The sequence below is a fragment of the Dreissena polymorpha genome, chromosome 6 (assembly GCF_020536995.1).
Source record: "Dreissena polymorpha isolate Duluth1 chromosome 6, UMN_Dpol_1.0, whole genome shotgun sequence".
Lineage (NCBI taxonomy): Eukaryota > Metazoa > Mollusca > Bivalvia > Myida > Dreissenidae > Dreissena > Dreissena polymorpha.
Genome location: NC_068360.1, coordinates 89,803,747 through 89,819,710, shown reverse-complemented (window position 1 = coordinate 89,819,710; position 15,964 = coordinate 89,803,747). Strand labels below are relative to the sequence as shown.

Here is a 15,964-nt window from a genome sequence, read left to right as displayed (position 1 = left end):
GTTAAAATATTCCCACTAGCCGATATTGAAATGACATTCAAACTATTAGATTCAAACTATCGACTCATTGCAATGTGGTAACAGTTTGTATTTACCTTCGGACCGGCATTTTCAGATATAGTAGCTAACACGTTACACGAGAACACTTGGGTAAGCTGTATTTTATGATATGATCATACGTTTAACGGAACACGCTAAATATTATCAAAACGTATTTTCCTATATGTAAAGCTAATAGACTTATTGTAATCTTGACAATAAAACTTGCCATGTTTCCTTGAGAAAAAAACCAATTGATATCCGTTTTTGAACTTGAAAGATTAAACTACTTCAAACCTATATTCTCATCCCTCTTACAATGGATGCATAAAACACACGTGATTGTGTCTATAATTTTATCATATTTGTCAGCTCTGTCAATATTTTTGTTTTAGCCTGCAATCGACAGAACATCCGGTATTGTAAGAAACATATCTTGCATCGCCGGAAAAGAGTGTGAAGTGTATGCATTTGTAATCTACAGTTCAAGGTTATATTGTATTCCATAGCCATATCGGTATTCGTTGACATAAATCTTAATGTAAACACAGTTATCTGGGATCATTGTAAAATAATAATGTTTTGATGATCTATACATGTACTTTGTGTATACATGACTGCTTTATTTTTTTGCAGACCGCAAGTTGCGCTTGGGTATACGAGCAAAGGCATCGATGCGAATGTGGAAATCTTTGAAACAGACTCAATGCGTGGAATATATCAGGTCAAAATTGGTATGGTATCCAAGCTTGCTGTTAAACACACGGTGTGTTTGCAGACATTTGATAATGATCGGTAAGACATTGCTTTTCTATGAGATAAAATTACGTAAAATTCACTTTAAATAAAAGATGCGAACGCCTTATTCGCAAAGAATACCATAACTCAAATAACTGATTGGTAAATTGTCAACATCAAGCTATGATTTGCTATTGCGTACTTTTTGAATGCCGAATTCGGTTCATCTATCAGATTCTGAATGTATTATTCGTATTTATGTACAATACGTTTTATTAATGGTTATGTAAAACATACACACACACAGTATACTGTTCAGTGGATGATCGTTTGAAAAAAAAAAGCAAAAAGCGATAGAGGTAAGATTGAGATTTCAACGTACGACTGTTCGCTATAAATATACAATTCGTCATGGCATATAGAGATATATGAGGTTTTAAGAAATATTGCTTAAAATTTGATATAAGGTTAAAATTCGTAAACCGTGTCGTTTATATATCAAATATTTGTTGTTTACATACACAACAAATTATGAATAATAATTCTCCATATTTATGTTGATTGACATATGAAATACGTGTTTCCAATATTATACTTATTCTCATATAATTGAGTTATTTGCTCACTTATTATTACAGAACTAACAAAGACGAAGTTTGTTTTTATGTCAATGTGACGCAAGGTATACGTCATTTTTTGTAATTGTTGTTTTCCCATCATAAATCGCGTCTTATTTTGAACATTTCCAAAATAATTCAAATGCATTTTTTTTGTAAAACCGTTTAATATTTATAGCGATACTTTCAGATATGTGAAACAAACTTTATACGTTAAATCATATTAACACATATTTATCATAGAATCATTTTTACGTAATATAAATATGTACGAACTTCTCTTACAGATACGAATGATGTCTACGTAGCGAAGGTATGACTTTGTTACGATTTGTTAATCGATTCAATATCAGTGAACTTAAAAATACAGTTTATAGTTTGCGATACTCAACAGTGTTTGGCCCCTTATGTATTTTTTTTAATATTGTATTTTAAGGGCTTCTGTGAAACGTCACTTTAAACCAGTGTATGATTAATATTAATACCTGGATATCTCGAATTTGTCATATGGCGTAACTCAAACACCGCATTTTGTTTATTGTTATAACATAGGACAAACCTTTTATAGATGGAAACATGTATTTGCTGTGGTATACGTAAGTAATAGTAGATATTGCTGACGTCCTCCACGCATTTCAGTTACTATCTTATCAGCCAAAACAACTTTGACCGGTAACGTTTGCTGGCTGACTAGGAGATCATTATAATGCGAGGAAAGGCTCAAATACAACGTTAACCCCTTAAAAATATTTCTTATAAGCACATTGTGTGCATGTTATGAGGCTGAAAACGCATTTGCACATTTGACAACATTCGGATATTGCAAGTCGTTTGTTTCAAATTGTCCTCATCTAGATAAGCATAAATATCGCGGAAAGACGATACGAACAAAACAAATTGAGATGCGAGGACAAGCAATTCACAATGCAGGTTCCCATCGTTATTGTGTGTCCTCAAATCTTGAGATGACCATATTCAAAGCGCAGTCGAGCAGCGTTTGTTTGATTTATTGCATTGTGCTAAAGTAACATCGCACCGCACATTAGTGACCTTAAATTGACTAATTATAACATTCGTTTTAAACCCGTGACCTTTCCACAGTCGTAATTTCGACTATTTAAAAATAATTCGACTTTTTACATAGTGAAGTTCTATTGTAGGATAAACCACATTTCGTATCACCAAGTCTTCAAAGTGATTCCGTTGTTGAATGTGTTACTGGCGAACAGTGTCGCGTATCATATACAGCAAAACCAGGGCATGGAAATGAAACTAAGTGGTATGGTTATATTGTAAAGCAAAGAATAGACTAATGTATTAGTACAGTCACAGTTTGACTTGTATGCTAGTAGCTTTACTATGAAACGGTTTATTGATAATCCTCTACTCTCGTTCTTGCAGCATATCAGCGTCTTTGTCAACAGATGTACCTATTATTCCATTTGAACACGTCATATACTCGAGCTGTGAATTATGCGAGGACGACAAAACGGCTAATAAAAGCTGCACATTCGACGTTGTTTTTGTTCCAACATCTTACATAACTGAGGAAAAGAAAATTTGCCTGACATTAAGTTCGAGCAAGGAAGAAAATGCTTATGTTTTATTGTCGTTAGTATTATTCCTCTTTGTGTAGACATTTGAGTAAACCACTTTAAGAACTCTCAATTTCGAGGTATAATATATTAATGTTGCGGTATTGACAAACATAGGTCATTCAGTTTAAATAAGTGAAGCTCCAGGTTGATTTTAATAGCAGTTAAAATGTGTCTATCTTATGCATTGAAAGTAAGTGCCAGTTATGAGGTTTGAAACATTTTATTCTAACCCATCTCCCTGTACATGGAATTAAATTATCTCACATCAGGATCGACAGGTTTGTTATTTGTTTCGAAAGCTTGAGTCTGGCAGATTATTCTCGTTATTGTGAGTTTGTCTTAATGTTATATGGTTTGTGTAAATAATGCATGCAAGTATCACTAAAACAACTTCACATTTTATTTAATTGCAACGAAAGTATAATAAAGTGGCAAGCTTTACTTTTCGTAGCACAAAAAGCTAATCCCCAACACAATATCTGGTTAAATTTATTATAATGTCAATACACTTGTTTATGAAGTTAAGTTATTCTACCTCACCTCTTGTATTAGGATCAAGCTACGGAAGTGGCGTCAGGTCGTCAGTGGTTTACGGGTTACAAGAATAAGCAAAACCTATCTAACATATGTTTTATTTAAACACATACATTATTCCAAAAGTTAGCATGCTTTTAACATATGTTGTCACTGTAGCATGTGAACCCAACTATCTGGTCTTGTATGTGAAATTTTCGTCATATTTAGAAATAGCTTCTGAGATTTCTCTGCGAGTATTAAAATAATCTTTTGACGATTTGAAAACCTGAAAATTATAAAGCGTTGCAACGCGAAACGATTGCATAATATGAAAAGTTCTGTTGTTGTCGTTATAGTTTGTGTTACTAAGATGATTGCTTATATAAAGTAAAAAATACACTGCTTCATAGCATACGCACGGATTGTCTAGTGGTCTAAGCGGAAGACTGTTACATGGAGCACTCCAGGGGTCAGTGTTTCAAGACCAGTTGTGGATTACATTTTTTTTACTTTTTTAATTTGTATTCTTTTTTTTTTACTGGAGCTTTTTAGATCAAATGTTTAAATTTATTAATATAAAGCATTTAATGACATAATTCAATGCATGTCAAAATCTGTGAAAAGGCCCCTTTAAAGTAACGTTACAACTCCGTTATGTAAGGTCAAAAGCTGTACATATGTCATAAGGACCATTTCTGTATGTCTGTTATTATACAGAAATTATTTATTTCATTTATAAAATATTCTGCACATCTCGCGTACAGTTAAATAACTTGTAGCCTACCCAATTGTTATTGCAAGGCCCCTTAGTTACCAATTTAAAACGATGAAAAAGTTTAACATGTATGTAAAAGGATCGTGTGCTCCTATATTTATATCTCAACTTATATTTTGTTTAATGTTGAAATTGCAAATAATGATTTTTGTAATTATATTATAAATTATTATAACTAATGTGTATTGGTTCACTGTATTTTGCGTTCTTTTAAATTTAAGGTTTTAACCGTCTTTCGATTTGTTAAACGTGCAACGGACACAACTTTGTTGCAAACACAGTATTTCAATATTTAATCATTACTTTATTATTTGAATAGGCAACGTTTTTTTTCGATCAATATAATGTTTTGTATGTTTGAACTTAAATTAGAATGGTCGTTTTCTTACTTCAATATAAATGTTAGTTTATTAAGCAAAGACGTACATTTCCCTCAATTAAGATTTATTATGAACACTGAAAAAAAAGAAACATTATCTTCATTAGTACATATACAACTATTATCAAAATTTCATTTTCACATTCAAAGATTTTAAAGTAAAACAACATGATGAAAAGGAATAAAATTATGATCCTAAACGTTTTTATTTAGTTCAGTTTGACTGCATTTGTACAAATTAACGCATTTTCATGACAGCTTGTGTGTTGTTTTTTTAATTATTGACAAAAACATAAAGGGCGAGATAACTTGTTCTTAATAAAAAAAGTCAAATTGTTTGCGAAAAAACCTATTTTTCTTAATGTATTATTTTGATCTGATCTTCAAAATCTTAGCACTGCACATATTACAATAGCGGGAAATCTCCATTAAAACATAAATGATTTTAGCTTATTTTACCTGAATACCTTTTTAACAAACAATTACATGTTTGTAAACACACAATTGTGTTTTCATATTTAGATTACCACAGATCGAGGGTGAAAAGCGATGTTTCAAGGTCTCAAATGATATTCGCGGTAAAGCGAGATTTCTTTATCAAATATGTTGAATATATGAATTCACAATAATCCGGTGTATCTATTAACGACTTGGTATTTGTAACAAGATATTTAATCAATTCTCTTCAAGAAATGGTTAATACAAGTAATAGTCAAAATGCAAAGTTAAACTTATTATTTTAAGCACGTGGTATTGGTTGCCAGAAATTACAATGCCTGCATGGAGGATTTTGTGACGGACACGAAGCGGATAAACCGGTTTGCTATTGTAGAAAGGGATACTCTGGAACAAAGTGTGAAAGTATGTACAGCTTCTATATTGTCATTTTGTAAAGAAAGACACAATAGGGTTTCCTTGAAAAAAAATATTTAAATACAACCATGTTTGTCTCTCATTCAGATGAAAAATCAAAATAATGTTCAGTGTTTAAATATAGCCTTTGTATCATAATGGACATTGAAACAGACGTATTTATGTAATACATTTTCTCAAATAATAGTATGCCATCAGTTAAAACAGTTTTGTATGTCTTAGTTTCTAGTGCGGGTACCAATAACAATACATGTGTAAAGGTAAGTTTTCATCTTTTTTGCTAACACTTAAGACAAACCGTTTTGTAGAAATCTAAAAATATTGTGTTTTATATAGGAATTTCTTAAGTAAGGGCGTTTGTTTTGCATTTATCACCACTTTGGCTCTTAATATATAAAGTATGCATGTATTTTTCTGAACGCTAGGTGCTATTAATATCGTTAAAATAAAAACAACTGTTTTGCGAACACTTTCCGCGAACACGGAAAAACATGGTATAATTACAGTCGTTATGACTGCCATGCACATGATTTACCGTTATTTGTGTTCGCAATATCGATAGCGGTAGTCAAGTGTAGACAGAGTGCACGATATCTTATAGGCGTGTGTTCGAAACACATATTATGCGCTTATTACATGCAGAACACTGTATGCATGTTTTTATAACCAATTTAAATTAAAAATGAGTGCTTCTACTTAAATACCAATCGAATTGTGTTGATAAACGTTATTTGCGTGAAACGTAGTTTTATATTTAGTTTTATATATATAGGTTATTCCGTCGATATCCTGAATATATATATTACTTTCAATGCATCACTATATCATTATTTTAAAGTGGCCTTAACATTCAATTCAGCAATTCCTTGGGAAGAATACTTTAAACTTTAGCTGCCAAGTCGGCGAAACATGTTCCTTCCCAGTTGAAGTATGTGGCGCAAATAGGTAGGTGAACTATGTCAGGCATTTGGTTTCAGCGAAACATCATGCAACTGTAAGCAGAATATCTAGGTTCAACGGTCATCTCACATTCAAAAAACACACTGTTAATTTGGCAAATAATTCCCTAATAATATTGGTTGGATGACTCTTTTGTGAACTCATTCACATTAACTGTCATGTATCAAACCGAGTTGGGTCATTAAGAATCCGTGTAATGTAACCGATGACCGTTCATATACCATTAAACAGAACATTTGACAATTAATTATTTTTATGAATTAATTCTGTAATGAATAATTTGTTGAAACATACTCAACACGCAAATGTTTACGTTACTGAACTTGTTTATGTATGATTTGTTTAAGTATGACCATGGAGCTGGCTTACAATTCAGCTTTAATCGACGTAAAAATGGATGCGGATAATATCATCGGAATAAATAGTTGTTGCCAGTTTCGGAAAGTTCATGTGAAAGCCAACAGTGCAGGCCCTCGTATGCTATGTGTACAAATGTCGAATTCTTCTGGGTAAGTCTGCTTGATCCTAAATAAACCAGGCATGTCCAAAAGCAAATCAAATCTCTTATAACACGATGTACTTGTTTTAATCAATGTGTTATATTATAAGAGATATGGAATAATAGTCTCAATACCTTACAATATACCGTTCGCTGGTTTCGAGAGGTATTTGACCTTATCGTGTCGATACGAAATATACTTCTCAGACCTTATATCTAAACTAGGTTTTGCTGCTGTACAACATACTTCTTGTACAGCATATTTTACATTATCACATTAGAATCAAAGGCTTTGAGTATTAAGTTAAAACTTTTACATTCAAAAATTTATTCACTGTCCTAAATGACATTATATCGATTTACCATGTCGCTTAATATTAATTCAAATAAAATTGGATGCTTTCGCTTTCCATTTCTAAGATTGTTTGATATTACTGTTCTTCTATCTTAAAAAGCATTGATCCACTTCCATTCTCTTGTAACATTACAAGATTATGGCAAAAGTGAGTCATCCAGCTATTTCACTGCATACAATGAATAAACAACAACACAAAACAGAAAATAGGTACTGATACTTAAATAATAACATTAAAAATGTGCATAAATTAAAAATAAAATATTCATCAAATCTATTGAGTTACCATCCCTAAATATATATCTTGCTTCTATAAGCCTAAGGTTTTTAGATAATAAATGTAATTGTGTATGGTGCACATAACAGATGTTATAAATAATCTATGGCTATGGTGTATAAAATATGGTGTATAAAAAGTGTGCAGATTAAAGTTGTGTTAGGTAAATGATGGTAATAAGGTGTTGATAACAAATGGTAATTTTGTACATAGTATGTATATTATATGATTAATTTTCATGGCGTATATGACAAATGGTAATGTTGAATAAGTCACTGGACAATATGTTATGCATGTGTGTATTGATTTTGTAATCCCAAGCACTTGTTTTTAAACATAATACTGGTTAATGATTTAGATACTACTTTTTAGCACACATAATTGGAATATATGATATTCAATAAATGATAATGATGTACAAGTCACTTAATAATATGTTATGCATGTGTGTATTGATTGTGTATTTTCTTTCACTCATAGTTAAACATAAGATAGGTGTTAACTTACTTAACAAATATTAAAGGTGTAACTATATGATAAATGGATATGTTTTATAGGTCACCTGACAATATGTTATGTATGTGTACTCTCTAGCACTTAAAAAGTTTAACCTCACTTACTGGATGATCAACTTTCTATTTGTACATCAACATAATTATTTATTACTTGTGAAATCTCCACACTTATATATTTGAACTTCAGTTGTTAGATGATTTATGTTTGATTGTACAGCAACTAAATTTTGTGTGTACTCACTAGCACTCATATATTTAGAAGCTCAGCTGCTAGATAGCTTATCGTGCTTGTACACTTTTTTGTTTAGACCTATTGTGTTGTCATATTGACTGAATGTAAGTCCATATACTAAGTCAATTAATCAAGCAGTTATCTAACATATCAAATAGCAAACATCTACTTTCTACTATGATTTGTAAGATCTTACTAGACTAAATTCTTGTAAATATCTGTCCAAATGCTGCTTTCAGCTGTGGTGTGCAATAAAGCCCACATCAGCTGGTTATATATCCACGAATTAATTAATCCACAAGCTCAATAATGAATATTAACACTTTGGTGAACACACACATCCATTTCTTTTTTATTTTGTTAATGCAACTACACACATTTCATTAAAAATCTCCCAATAAGATGCACTTTTCAAAATCCATTTCACCTGGAATTATTTGTAAACTTTTATTAAGATAATACAATTAACACGATCACTCACTCCTAACTTGTGCCTAAATTGTAATCTACCATCTATCGACACACCGTTAGTGCACATGTATTCTTTCAGCTTGCGTAAATCATGCGCATTGTACAAACACAGACTATTCCGTTAACACGCCGCATTAGCATATATACTTCAAGCTTTGTAAAAAGCTTGTCATTTTTTTCGGTTTGCCCAAGTTGCGTAGATTATTGTACTTTTTTGTTACTACGCGATCATCCAATATTAGCTTCACTTCTTGTATCAATTATAAAGCCCAAATATAAATTTCAAATGAGGTTTTAACATCTCTTTAAAACATCAACATGACCAAACTTTTTGTTTATTTTGTTATTCTTCTTTTTTCAATATTACTCCACCCAATCTTCCACTTCTTGCGGGCCGGGCGCATGATAGCTTTTCCTCATCCAATTATTTCTTGCACTCGGGCATTACATGATGTACACTGTCATAGGAGTGTACATGATTAGGATAGGATTGTTCTTCTCTCTTACAATGAAAAGTAAAGGGCTTCAACAAATGAATATGTTCGCGTTAGTTTGCTGGCTGGCAATTCTTCTACTTAGAGGAGGCGATGTCCATCCAAATCCGGGTCCCGACAGCTCCCTTGGTATGTCCTCCTCATCTTTGAGTACATCTTTCTCATCTTCAATAAATGATGCATTTGCACATAATCGAAAAATTGTTCATTACAATGTTCAGAGCTTCCTCTCCAAGAAAGATATTCTGTATGCTGATCTTAACAATTTTGATAGTATAGTCTTAACTGAAACTTGGCTCAGCTCAACAATTGACACTGCCGACTTACTTTTCCCTTTTCATCATAAACCGTTCAGACGGGATAAAAGAAACGATCCCCATGGAGGTATTCTAGTATACATAAAATCTGATATCTTTGCCATTGAGCGACCTGATCTACAAATTAACGATCTAGAATTTCTATGGGTCGAACTACGTATCAAAGGAAGGCGTCTTTTATCTGGTTCTTTCTACAGACCACCAAACTCTTGTCCTTATCTACTAGAATGCATAAACGATTCGATTTCACTAGACGTTGACACCGGTATTGAAAACATTGTTATCACAGGTGATTTTAATCTCGACATGAATAAACCACAGTGCAGGATCAAAATTTACTCCCTTCTTTTACAGTATAACCTCACACAGTTTATTAAAGAACCTACTCATTTTACTAAAACCTCGAATTCAATTCTTGACCTTTTATAATAACATCTTCATTGAAAGTGCCGAAAAGTGATGTTGGAGAACCTTTTCTTAACCAGCAACTTTGATTTCATTTTCCGGTCTACTGCTTCATAAACTTCAATAGAACAGCTGGTTCTAATTTTAAATGTAAAATATGGCGATATAAAGATGGGGACTACACTAATCTAAGACAACGTGTGCAGAACTTCGATTGGAACAGTTGCTGTGATAATAATATTGAAATATATACTTCAAATTTCACACGTAAACTTATCAGTTTCTGCGAAACTACAATTCCACAAAAAATAGTTACAATAAGAACAGCTGACCCTCAATGGCTTCATAATAATATTTGCAAGGAAATTCGACGCCGCAAACGAGCATACAAAAAAGCCAAGGCTACCAATTTAGACCGACACTGGAACATCTTCCGCCAACAACGCAATATTGTTAATAATCTTGTCAGATCAGCGAAAAAAAGTTCACTTTGAAAATCTTGCTAAACTAATACGTGAAAATCAACACTCATCATCCAACTTCTGCAAAATTATTTTTTTTTTAATCACAAATAAAAACACATCACATAACGTCTTGCCTCCCTTAATTCATAATGGTACCATATATGAGTCACCCCTTGAGAAAGCAAATATTCTTACTTAAATCTTGCAATTTCAATCTACTTTAACTACACCCAGTACGCATATGCACAACCAACATTCCCAAGAGCCATATTTCTCACCGTCTTTGAAGACCTCATTATTTCACGTCAAGATGTCTTGGATTCCATAAAAGTTATGAAAACTGAAAAGGCATTAGGTCCAGACCAAATAAATTCTAAAGCAAATTGCATCTGAGATTGCAGGTCCACTTCAAAATCTTTTTAATTTTTCTATAAGTAATGGTAGGGTCCCACGGAGCTATAAAGAAGCAATTGTTTGTGCACTTCACAAAAAGTCTGATCCTCACGTTGTTGAAAATTATACACCGATCTCCCTCTTAAGTGTTTTAAGTAAATGTCTCGAGATAATTCTCCACAAATATATGTTTAACCATTTAACGGCTATTGAATTTATAACCCCATTTCAATCAGGCTTCATTCCAAAAGATTCCACTGTCAACCAATTAGTCTCTGTATATCACTCCTTTTGTAAAGATTTTGACAAAGGTAAACAGGTTCGAGCCGTTTTTTGCGACATTTCCAAGGCCTTTCTCAGAGTATGGCATAAAGGACGTATCCACAAGCTCCGACTAAGTGGTATCTCGGGCAATCTTCTATCTTGGTTAATAGACTACCTACATGAGAGGACCCAGTGTGTTGTAATATCTGGTTGCCAATCTGACCCATTACCCATAAACGATGTGTCCCTTAAGGGTTTATACTAGGGCCCCTCCTCTTTCTTATATATATAAATGACATTGTACGAGATATTCACTGTCCAATTCGCCTATTTGCAGACGACACCACGCTATATATCATCGTCGACAACCCTGTTGAAGCGGCTTATCATCTTAATTCTGATCTTGCAAAATTTCATTCTTGGGCTGATAAGTGGTTGGTTACTTCAATCCATCTAAAACCGAATCCTTAGTTATATCTAGAAAAATCAACCGCCCAATCAATCACCCTCTTTTTCTCAACGACTGCCAAATTACCGAGGTTTCGTCTCACAAGCATCTAGGCTTAACTTTTTCTGATACATGTTCCTGGCATGACCATATTGAATCAATCAAGAAGAAAGCATGGCAAAGACTCAACCTAATGCGAACGTTTAAGTTTACGCTCGATAGAAAGTCCCTTCTATTGATATGCACAACATTTATTAGACCAATTTTGGAATACGCTGATATAGTCTGAGATAACATTAATACATAGGATGAAATAGAACTTGATAAGATTCAACAGGAAGCAGCAAGGATAATCAGCGGGGGAACACGTTTGGACTCTTTGCAAAACCTATATAATGAAACCGCTCTCGAACCATTTAAAAATAGGAAAACAAAACATAAACTTACCCACTTCTGTAAAATGTATAATTCGCTATCACCCCCATACTTGTGCGCACTTATCCCCTCTAGCGTGGGGGAAATATCGGCTTATTCTCTTCGGAACTCTAACAATATTGGCAGTATTCAATGCAAATCACAACTGTTTACACGACCGTTCCTACCATCAACTATAAATTTATAGAACACTCTACCGGAATCGGTAAGAACGGCTCCTTCTCTCTCTGCATTCAAAGCAAATCTTAGTAAAGATAAGAAAATAATTCCCCGGCATTACTACGATGGGAGCGGACGTCTAATGTTCTACATGCGCGTTTACGAATATATTGTTGCAGTCTTACTGAACATTTGTACGCAAAAAAACATTGTATAAAGTCCATATTGTCAATGCGGTGCGATTGAAGATACATATCACTTTTTCTTCATTTGCCCCATTTATACAGAAAAAGAGTTATCCTTTTTAACAATCTTTTCAGTTTGCAACCCATAACTTTGCAACTTCTTCTTTTCGGTGTTAAAGACGGATCATATGAAGTCAACTCATTAATATTCAAACATGTTCGGTCTTTCATCCGAGAAAGTCATATATTCTAACCCAACTCTATCTCTGGAACAAACCATATTCTGCTAACGATGCCCCGTTCCCGCAACTGCGTCTTTTTCTTACCGCAACTTCTCTTATTCTGAAACTCTACTCTTTCACTTCTGTCACTTTTCTTCTCATTTTATTAGCTCTTATGCTATCCACATTACTCTGTTATACTCTTTGAATTATAACTTATTTTTTTTCATTTCTAAATGGTATGGAAATTCCTATCAATGTAATAAATTGTTCGTAATTTTGACATGTCTTTAAATTGTTGTTATACGTTTGGTTGTTTACACCATTACCGCAGCGCTACTAACTGACAGAAGAGAGACATAGTATAAACCTCGAGCTTCCTTCTCAATTCTGTCCAATTGTATTTTACAGCCTTTATGTTAAGCAATACTGCAATTCTACCTGCCTAGTATCTTGTTCAAATATAATATATATGTTTGCATTGTATTGCATTGCTTATATAAACTAAATAAATAGTGTTTAAACCAATCCCTGATCATAGTTATGATACACATTAATTCTGATGAGATGTATTTAGTGAATATAATCATACAATTGTAATCTGACAGCACACATTTTGCTTCGTAAATATTGATGGCAAAAACCCAATTGGATGTTCAAAATAATTATGTAATTCTTGACTTGTTTTTAATGCATTTCAATTTAAGGAGCGCTTCTCTTACATTCCTTCCTTTTTTGTTCAACGCTTTGTTAATTTCAGAACTATCGAAGATGAAGTTTGCCTTCAGGCGCAAATAAACGGTATGTGAGCATTATCTAGTATGTCTTCATAAAACGGTATGTGAATGCATCACATTTTCTAGTATGTCTTCATAAAACGGTATGTGAATGCAACACATTTTCTAGTATGTCTTCATAAAACGGTATGTTAATGCAACACATTTTCTAGTATGTCTTCATAAAACGGCATGTGTGAATGCAACACATTATCTAGTATGTCTTCATATAACATGAAGATGATATAACACAATAAACATACTTATTCACTATCATATTTAGGCAGTCACATGAAAAGCTTGCATGATAAACTATATTTTGAAATCATGTTGCATTATTTATTTAGTCTTTTCATAAGTACCCATTCATTTTAAAAGAGTATCATAAAACAATTTGTTAACTGTCGAGATTATATTGAGGATTATGATAAAAAAAAATCAAACGTGTTTCATCGTTTGATGCCTGTTTGCTGTACGAATTTGTATCATGCTTAAGTTATATATAACGTGCAGTATTGGTTTTAAGAAATATAGCATATACTATTACTGTAAGTTTATTATATATGTTTAAATGGTTATGCATTGACATTGTTGCATTGACATGGTTATATCGTCACTTACTCAATGGTACTTAAAATCTTCACACTTATTGCGAATTTGAATCTAAACGGTTGCGTAAACCATCATCAATATGTCCTGTTGTGCGTACTAAAGATTACAATAAATAAATGCGTATAACTTATACATTACTTGCACAACATCTCATCCTTTGAATTTATCACACGTTCCTTTTCTTTGTAGATGGTTCTCCAGTTAATATAGATAAGGTACTAGTTCGTTTTGAACAAATATTTAACATGTATTAATCACACGCCGCTGAATAAATCGACACATAATAAATATGTCCATGTTCTTGTTTAGTAGTTATATATTTCAATGTAATGTATCGATAATAACAACTATTTAATTCACAATAATGCTATTGACTAACAAAGGCTCATTAAAGTGAAAGCGATAGAAAAATAACTTGCCAAATATCGTTAAATGTTCACACGAGTGTTAGTAGTATGGATAAAAAGAACAGATATGTATAATAAATGCAGTGCAATATCGATATTGCTGTTTCAGACAAAACCACACTTTGTGCACCCAACCTTGCCGAAAACCGCAACGTTTGTTTGCAAAGTTCGCGAAGTCTGCCATTTATTGATGCATTATTTCGCAAGCGATATTCCACAAACGTCATCATGGTAAAATAACATGTTTTTGTAAATCTATATATTTTCAATCACAAAACGTCTATTCCAAATTACTATATAAAACTTAAGTGTGTCGATATATACATTGTTTTCGATCTGCCTGGCTGTTGTAACAAATACTAAAGTAGTATATTTATTAACAACAGCCCAACCCTGAAAGACACCAGTTCAAATGATATTGAAGGTCTTCATGTTTTTCAACCAGAGGTGTCAAACGACTACTGCGTCTCCGATGTTTCATTTAATTATAACCATACAGGAACGTTTTCGTTGTGCCTGCAAGTGTCGGTTCCAAGGTATGGTTTAGACAAAGGTTTCATTCCCCGTGAATGTGGGTAAAAACACACTCTTTACAATAAATACGGAAATGTTTTCAGGGAAACAGAGGCCGTCTAGGTCATACATGTATATACATTTTTATTGCGAGGCGCCGAGAGAGAGCTCGTCAACACGATAATGGCCCGACGGGAACTTTTGAATATTATAATTTGAAGCTTTCGATACTACTGCTGTGTGTCAAAGAAACGTATACATATTTATTAAAAAAACGCATTATTCTACCTACCTACCTACCCACATACCTATTGTAAAATCACAATATGTATTACCTTTTACTTTAGTAAAAAAGGTGAAGAGAGATGCTTTAAACTAAAAGTCGTGGAGGATGCAAATGTTCCTAAAGGTACACCATGTTATTTTGAAACGCTTGAAACCATTGGTGTGTATTATGCATATTCACAACCATTTTTTACTTTTTTTACATTGATCTTATAAGCTTTCATAAAACATACGATACACACATTAAACATTATGAATATTCATAACATTTTAACGTTTCTAACCTTGATCTTAAAAGCTTACATAAATCGTACGATACACACATACATTTAGCCTGCAATCAGTGATGCACACACAATAAGAACTCAAATAATGGAAGTTGCTCATACTTTCTGCTTTATATTTAAACAAGAATATTGTGTAAAAAAAACACACCGGTGTAAACCATGGACTTTAAACGGAATTCTGCTTGCAGAAAGCGGTCATTGTAAAGGCATCACATGCTTTGGAAAAGGTGTCTGTGTCGCAAATTTTAACAACACGCAGAATTGCTCATGCCCCGAAGATCATGAAGGACCAGAATGCAGTATTTGTATGTTATATTTTAAGCGCCTAACTATGTATGTCTGTTCGCAAAGGTGATCAACAACAAGCAAAATTAAATATAAGTGTAAACTGTTTAATATTACTTAATTGTTAAATACATAGAATTTTAGCATATTTTCGATTATTTTGCGCTTAA

The 15,964-nt window shown here is 33.0% G+C and overlaps 1 protein-coding gene across 3 annotated transcripts in view; it reads left to right on the top strand.

Annotated features, from left to right (window-relative positions):
* The window catches only part of LOC127834658 (uncharacterized), a 47,525-nt gene that overhangs the window by 20,279 nt on the left and 11,282 nt on the right, over positions 1 to 15,964 (top strand). For all 3 annotated transcript variants that reach the window (XR_008028040.1, XM_052360681.1, XM_052360680.1), the window contains exons 8-25: positions 116 to 150; positions 435 to 529; positions 676 to 834; positions 1,416 to 1,459; positions 1,682 to 1,707; positions 2,555 to 2,673; positions 2,796 to 3,005; positions 5,185 to 5,240; positions 5,407 to 5,523; positions 5,758 to 5,795; positions 6,395 to 6,480; positions 6,843 to 7,004; positions 13,390 to 13,430; positions 14,207 to 14,232; positions 14,534 to 14,655; positions 14,811 to 14,960; positions 15,285 to 15,346; positions 15,698 to 15,814. Coding sequence is in view for 2 of the 3 variants with exons in the window: in XM_052360681.1 (XP_052216641.1) it covers positions 116 to 150; positions 435 to 529; positions 676 to 834; positions 1,416 to 1,459; positions 1,682 to 1,707; positions 2,555 to 2,673; positions 2,796 to 3,005; positions 5,185 to 5,240; positions 5,407 to 5,523; positions 5,758 to 5,795; positions 6,395 to 6,480; positions 6,843 to 7,004; positions 13,390 to 13,430; positions 14,207 to 14,232; positions 14,534 to 14,655; positions 14,811 to 14,960; positions 15,285 to 15,346; positions 15,698 to 15,814 (1,665 nt within the window). In the remaining variant the exon portion in view is untranslated. The remainder of the gene's footprint in view (positions 1 to 115; positions 151 to 434; positions 530 to 675; positions 835 to 1,415; positions 1,460 to 1,681; positions 1,708 to 2,554; positions 2,674 to 2,795; positions 3,006 to 5,184; positions 5,241 to 5,406; positions 5,524 to 5,757; positions 5,796 to 6,394; positions 6,481 to 6,842; positions 7,005 to 13,389; positions 13,431 to 14,206; positions 14,233 to 14,533; positions 14,656 to 14,810; positions 14,961 to 15,284; positions 15,347 to 15,697; positions 15,815 to 15,964) is intronic.